Genomic DNA, 7,576 nt, shown 5'->3' with positions numbered 1-7,576 from the left:
CATGGATCACCTCCAGGGCAGGTGGGGATGGAACTCATGCAGAATCGCAGAATCAGCTTAAGCTTCTTAATGCTGTGCTTTAACCCGCTGCACCACCAGGTAGGGCCCTGGTCTACTTAATTTTAAAGAAACTTGTAACAAATAAAAATTGTAGGAGGTGGGGGAAGTGGCAGTCTAAAGGTGGTCTTAGAAGTGAGAGAAGGTGGTAACTAGAGACAGCTATGAGATAAGAAATGGTTAGATTAGAAACTGAAAGTTTTCTGAGAAATTTGATATGAGTAGTGGGGGAAATAAAAGACTTTGAAGTGCAAGTTTTCAGCTTGAGTGGCTGGATATATAGAGGTGCCCTTTAGCCAGGTAGTGAACACTAAGAGAATTCCTTTTTAGACATAAAAATTGAGAATTCTATTTGATGCTGAAGTAGAGATAGAATGTAAACATCACCTAGAAGATAATCTTACAGCTCTATAATCTGAGATTTTTTTAAAGACCAAATCCTGGCCCTCCCTGGTGGCGCAGCGGGTTGAGGCACAGCACTAGGAGGCTAAGGCCACTACCGCGTGGGTTCGATCCCCGCCTGCCCCGGAGGAGATCCACGTGGCGTGGCAGACCTCTCCTGACCCGCCCGCTGCTTCCTCAGCAGTGTACTTTGTCCATCTGCCTGTTCTGCTCCCCGCTCTGTCTCTGGTGAATCCTCTCACCCTCCGCATCTCTGGCCTGTACCCCAGTTCTGTATGAATAAATAAATGAATCTTTAAAAAAAAAAAAAAGACCAAATCCTGTCAGTCATGTTATAACTCAACTAATTGAAAATTTTCAGTCCACAATTGTTTTTTTCTGTTTGTAAGATATGGCACCTACCATAAATTACATATTCACTGTTTTTTTAAATATTAAGAATCTAGAAATTTTGCTATAGTTTTGGCCACTGCTGTAAATAACACACTCCTTTATGTTAGACTTCACTAGGCATTTTTAGAAGAATTATAATATGACATAAGCACTCCTTTTACAGAGTTCTGACTTATAAAATCAGATGCCATTAACTCATAAGCTTCACAGTGAGTACAGAAAACCATTTAATTTGTTAATGAGACTCAGAAGTGTTTTTACAAGTTGGAATCCACATATGAATTATTTTTTCCTTTACAATGGCCCTGAAGTGGGAATGTGGTTTTGCCATCACTTTGAGTAATTGTAGTTGAAGAGAATTAAGCTTGTTGCTTAATAGTAGGTGAAGAGACATTAAATAATTTTTGAAGAGACTTGTTTAGATCTTGAAGCTTTATCATCAAACTGTATTTACTGTATGCTTACTGTTCATCTGAATGTGAGAATACTTTGTAAGTGGGAGTTATTACTTTGATGTTTCATAAGTATTAGCCTTTCGCAAATGAACATATGAAAGGAAAATATATTTAAATAGCCAAACATTAAGGTCAGAGACAACATTAGAATATGATATTCTAAGGATATGCCTATAATGAAATTTTGGATATATGAGAGCAATATTTTAGACAAACAGACTGACAATTTATTATTGTTTTCTGATTAGCAAATAGTGTAGGAAGTATAACAAAAAGTTTTGCTACTATCAAGAGTTTAATTATTCCTTTTCTGTATAGGAAGATTTTCAGTCAATGACTTACGGATTTAAAATGGCAAACAGTGTGACAGATCTTCGAGTTACAGGTAAAACCATTTAGATAGGTAATTCATACATTTATATTTAAGTTTCTTTATTTTTTTTAATTCATTGTTTCTCCTTATAGGGATGCTAAAAGATGTGGAAGATGACATGCAAAGAAGAGTAAAGGTATATATATTTTTATTCTTCAGTATGGGATTTACTTTTTTCTTCTAAATGTCAAGTTACTTTAACTAACTGTAAAAGGGGTATTGTATTTAGGACCATCAACTTCCTTTAGATAGACTGTCTTTTTTTTTTTTTTAATGAAGGCTGACTGCCAAAGTTGTTTCTATGAATTAATATTAATAGTTTCACATACTGAAACTTAGCCATCTTAATTTCTGAAATATTTTGTCCCTATTTTGAATTTTGTATGCTATTTTAAGAACAGCAGAATATTTTTAAGAGTCTTGAGTTATTCAAATGATGGTAAGGATTATCTTCACCTTTGTATAACACAGAAGAATCCAGTAAATGATGGCATCACAGATCTAGTGAAAGCCTTCTATGAATCATATCCTTCAGCCAAATCACCCTGGTCATTGGTTCTTACAGAGATTTTTTTTTTTTTTTCAAAAAGTATGTTTCTATTTTTTAAATATTTGTGTTGTAACAGCATTGTTATAATAATTTTACATTATTATTTTATAAATTTATAGTTCTCCAGTGAACTATGCAATTAGGTATACAAAATGCCCCACTTTCAGATAAGAGATAAGAAACCTGAATCTTGGCTCCTCTGTAGTGGAACAGCAGGTTAAATCACAGTGCTATGAAGCTAGTTGTAGCCACTGCAGCACAAGTTCGATCCCTGGCCCTGGAGCTGACTCACATGCCGCATCAGACCTCTCCTGTCTCACCCACTGCTCCCTCAGCAGTATATTTCAGTACATCTGCCTGTTATTCTCCCCATTCTGCATCTGGTGAATCCTCTCATCTGCGCAACTCTGTCCTGTCCCCCAGTTCTTGTATGCATAAATAATTAAATCTTGAAAAGAAAAGAAACCTGAGTCTTAAAGGTATGCCAGTAGTAGTGGCAACTTAAGGGCAGATTTTCCATCAGATTGTTCCTATGGATCTGTCAAAATAATCAACATGCACTATTCTTGTATTAGCAAGATGTTTTGCATTTGAGTATAGAACAGATCAGTATTGACTGTGCAGCTTTGTGATGAGATTATATAAAGGTTACTATTTTTCTCTCACAGTTTTGAAAGCATCAATAATTTCAACTAATAGGTTATTTAAAGGAATGAAGTCCTGTGCGCTGGGTTTTTGTATGTTACTTCATTGTTTTTGCTATTTTTAATACCTTTTACTTTGGAATAATCTTTATAATTTACATCAAACTGAATTTTCTGTATGTATTATTAATAAGAGGAAAAGAAATACTAAATACAGCTTTTTTTCTGCCAAATGCTTTTCTTAAAGTAACATATCTGATACTCAATAATTTTAGTGTACTTTACCTTGTATTTTAAATCTAATGTTTTTAAAGTTTGTTGTTTGTTTTAATTTGCTTTTTTTTTTTTTTTTTAATTTTAGAGTACTCGAAGTCGGCAGGGAGAAGAAAGAGATCCAGAAGTTGAACTGGAAGTAATTGAACTTATTTTCTGGTAGATAATATCAGAGAAGTCTACCTGTTAATGTTGTAATGTTATGAACTGCGTTATAATTTATGGAAGCCCTTTTTAAGGTATTTCTTTAAAAATTGGACATTGCAAGGGATTTTTATTTCCCTTGTATTTATTTTTATAAAATGATAAATACATGCTTTTAAAACTCTTCATTACTCCTCTGAGGTAGGAAGAAAGAATGACTTTTTGCTGATAACACAACTGAGTTTGTCGAAACTTAAGAATTTTCACGGTATCAAAAATTGCCAGTCCTTCCTTGAGATCCCAAGTTTTCTGACTGTTTAAACCCTCTTTTTTGTCAGTCATTTCAAAAATGGTAATTAAATCAGTTTTGAGACAGTGGTATAACTTTTGACGTAGGGAAAAATGAGTCCCGGTGAAATAGCTTTGCTTTTATATTTTTATTCAGTACAGTAGGTTAATTTTTTTGTTTGTTTGCTGTAGCTCATTTTCATATATTTAACAGACTCAGTGTAGGTGTTTGTAATGTAATAATTAATTAGCATTGAGATTTAGAACTTTCAAAATAATTCCTTTGACAGATAATGCATCTTGTAACTTCTAGTATTTTTTTTTTTTTAAGCATCAACAGTGTTTAGCAGTATTCAGCAGAGTGAAATTTACTCGAGTGTTACTGACAGTGCTTATAGCCTTTACTAAAAAAGAGGTAAGGGCATTTACTATAATTTATTGTTTCAGTGTTTGCTTTTGATGGAAAGCTTTCTTAAAGTAGTCCTATGACCTTTCTATTGAAATATCCCTGATCATACATACACAGCACTCAGCATTTGGTGTATTTACATTAGATAGCCTTGGTAATTTTCTAAAAAGTCATATATGAATTTTACCTTTTGTTCCAAAATGTATCTCTTGATTATTTTTTAGTATTTTATATTGCTTATTAGTGGATAAAATTACAGAAGCTGAAATTTGTGTGTGCAGTCTTACTTCATGGATTCCAGAAGAGAAAGTAAAAATGAGAATTCTTTAGTTCAGTTAAATTTAAACTGTTGCATTTATGTAGAATCAAACTCCAAGATGGTGAATATTTTTTCTTTTGTGTGTATTTGCATTAACTCAAGACAATTACAGACTAATTTATGATTAAAGACCCATCCTTTACTATTGAATTATCTTCTATAATTCTATTTGTTTTCTCTTTTTTACCTTGAATCACACAGTAGAAATACTGAAATTTTCCATGTGAAAATTTTTAAATATGAGAATCTGGTTTTTTTTTTTATATATATAACTGGATAAACAAATAATGTTTCCTGATGTTTTTAAACAACTTCTACAGGAAATAGATAATAAAAAAAATAATTTCTGTCCTAACAGCATCTGGGCATCCTATATTATGTAAATAATTTGTGAAAACCAGTGTCATTACAACAAACAATTTCATTATTGTTTATAGGATTTTCCTATTTAATGTATATCTTTCAGTGAAAGAATATGTAAGAATGTTTTTGGTGATTTATTTGCTAGACCAGTGCTGTTGCAGAAGCTCAAAAGTTGATGGTTCAAGCAGCAGATCTTCTTTCTGCCATTCATAATTCATTGCATCATGGCATTCAGGCCCAGAATGATACCACAAAAGGAGGTAATTGTCTGCTTTGCTCCTGTTTTTTCCCCTTTCCCTTGCAGAACCATATGGTGTTTAGTTCTACATGTCACTCTGTTCATGTCTTGAAATGTCTTACTCTGTAGTTATATAGAGTGTATTTGCTCCCTTCTTTTAAAATTTATTCTGTACCAATAATAGTATTATAGAACTTGGCTATCATCTGTGTCTTACTGTTTGGTTTTGAATATATACCCTGGATGATGATCATACCTTAGTATCAACAGTACTTTTCTAATCATCAGATCATCACCTCATCAGATCACCACCTCCATACATAGTCTTCCTGATTCCACCAAGCAGACTTAGATATTGTTCTGTCAGTTACAAAGATCCCAGCAAGTGATTTGGTAATGGGAAACCCAAGGGGATTGCAACTGAGATGGGAAAATGCACAAAAATATGTAAAAATAAACTAATATTAAAAAAAAAATTCCCAGGAAGATGTTTCAAATACTAATGCCATTTTCTTGGAGAGGAGATTATGCATACATGAGATGACTAAGTGGCATTCTGTAACGATAGGACATAAAAAAGGGTTTTTATTTGTGGCAAGGTGTCTAGTATGTGTTTATGTAGATGAGTAACACATTTGAAAATCTTCTTGAGTTTGAAATTTAAGGCAAAAATATTTTCATAAAAACCACTGTATCATACATCACTTCAAGGTAATCATTTAGGTAAAATATCAACAAGGTATTGATGTAAAAACAAGAATCTCCAGGAAAGTGGGTCCTGTTTCTTTTTGTCTTATCCTAGCAACTGTGACCTGCTCTGATTTATAACTGAGAATAATAACTGGCTTTTTTTGGTTTATAATGCTGACGATAATAACTGCCATAGGCCTGTTTGGTTTATATTCTGCTCATAAGTAAGCTTCAGGAAGATGGTTGCATAAAGTTATTAAAAATTGTAGCCTTGCAGCAAAGCAAGTGAAGTTTAAAATTTAAGATGGTACTCACCCTTCACTCAGTTTTCTGTTTAACACCTTTAACTTAACATAATCATACCTAGAAAATAAAGCTAAAGAATTCTATAGTAAAAAAATTGAATACCTTTACAATGTCTGTTCTAGGGACGGTAGTAGAGCAATGATGTAGATTAGTTTTGGTTCTTTATGGCTCATTTTGCCCTCTTTTTTTAAAAAAAGATTTATTTATGCATGCAGAACTGGGGTACAGGCCAGAGATGCAGGGGCAGTGAGAGGATTCACCAGAGAAAGAGTAGGGAGCAGAACAAGCTAACTGATGAAGTACACTGCTGAAGGGAACAGTGGGTGGGTCAGGTGAGGTCTGCCACGCCATGTGGATCACCTCTGGGGCAGGGATCGAACTCATGCTGAAGTGGCTTTAGTTTCTTAGTGGTACTTTAACCTGATATGTATGCCTCCAGGGAGAGCCCCATTTTGCCTTTTTAATAGTGTTGCAACTTCAGCTAGAGACAAAATGACTATTTAAGATTAAAATCACTGAGCATTTATTATCACTTCTCTTTGGAAAGATACATACTATCCCAAATAACTTTACTTGGAAATAGTGGGGTAAAAGGAGAAATTTGAAAGCTTCAAACTTGATCGAGAATGTATGCTGGCATGTTTACTTGATGGCATGTTCTGCAAAAAAACAGAAGTGGTTTAGGTGCCAGAGGTGACTAGTGAGAGTAGCTCATATATAATGATTGTGATTTTTTGGTGTGTTCACATGGAGCACAACACTAGTAAAGTAAGTATTTGGTTCTGGAAAATGGATGAGAAAGCAAGTTTTGGAGTTATTCTCATATTAACTGAAATTAAAGAAGTGGATGTAATTATTCCAGCTTTGTTGAACTTAGGTCCTGGTATTTTGTTGAAAGAAACAAGGGAAGAAAATCCAGTGAAGTAAATGTAGCACTTTGTCTTTGTTTATGCCTGAGAATGTTACACTTTCTTTTATAGAATTTAACCAATCCTTCAAATTGATGTTCAAGTCATCTCTTCCAATGAGATTTTCATGGTACCACTTGTCAAACATCTTTTAATAGTTATTGATAAAGTGAGAAATTAAATTTTTCTTGCTTGAAATTACTATGTACTTCCATATAAATTTTCAGATTTCACTGTCAGTTTCAAGAGTAATTGTTAGCTTTTTAAAATAAACTAAAAGATGTGTAATTCAAATTGGTAGATTGAACACTTGCAGATACCTTCTGAAACCCCAATGAAACAAGAAGTGGTTTAAGTTTTTTTCTTTCTTTTTTAAAGGTCTGTTTCTTTTAAAGGTCTGAATGGGGAGCAGAACAGGCAAATTGACTCAAATACACTGCTGAGGGGAGCAGCGGGTGAGACAGGAGAGGTCTGCCGTGCCATGTGGGTCACCTCCCTGGCCTGAGGATCTGACTCATGCTGCAATGGCTGGTAGCGTCATAGTGCTGAGACTTAACCCCGTACATCACCGGGGGGGCCCTTTTTTTTTTTTTTTAAGATTTATTTATTTATTCATACAGAACTGGGGTACATGCCAGAGGTTCAGAGGGCGGGAGGCTGGCCGGAATAGAACTCATGCGGAAGTGGCTTCAGATTCTCAGTGCTGTGCTTTAACCCGCTGCGCCACCAGGGAGGGCCAGATCAGTTGAATTTTTAAGGAACTC

At 34.4% G+C, this 7,576-nt stretch overlaps 1 protein-coding gene across 1 annotated transcript in view; it reads left to right on the top strand.

The window, feature by feature from the left end:
• Window positions 1-7,576, top strand: part of NAA35 (N(alpha)-acetyltransferase 35, NatC auxiliary subunit) — a 59,758-nt gene that overhangs the window by 27,497 nt on the left and 24,685 nt on the right. The window contains exons 7-11 of the mRNA XM_004677520.2: window positions 1,626-1,692; window positions 1,773-1,816; window positions 3,236-3,286; window positions 3,911-3,994; window positions 4,816-4,930. Of these exons, the coding sequence (XP_004677577.1) occupies window positions 1,626-1,692; window positions 1,773-1,816; window positions 3,236-3,286; window positions 3,911-3,994; window positions 4,816-4,930 (361 nt within the window). The remainder of the gene's footprint in view (window positions 1-1,625; window positions 1,693-1,772; window positions 1,817-3,235; window positions 3,287-3,910; window positions 3,995-4,815; window positions 4,931-7,576) is intronic.

This window comes from Condylura cristata, unplaced genomic scaffold (assembly GCF_000260355.1).
Source record: "Condylura cristata isolate star-nosed mole 26May11 unplaced genomic scaffold, ConCri1.0 scaffold00006, whole genome shotgun sequence".
Lineage (NCBI taxonomy): Eukaryota > Metazoa > Chordata > Mammalia > Eulipotyphla > Talpidae > Condylura > Condylura cristata.
Note: the sequence above shows the minus strand (reverse complement) of the source record. Positions and strands in the feature narration are given on the sequence as shown.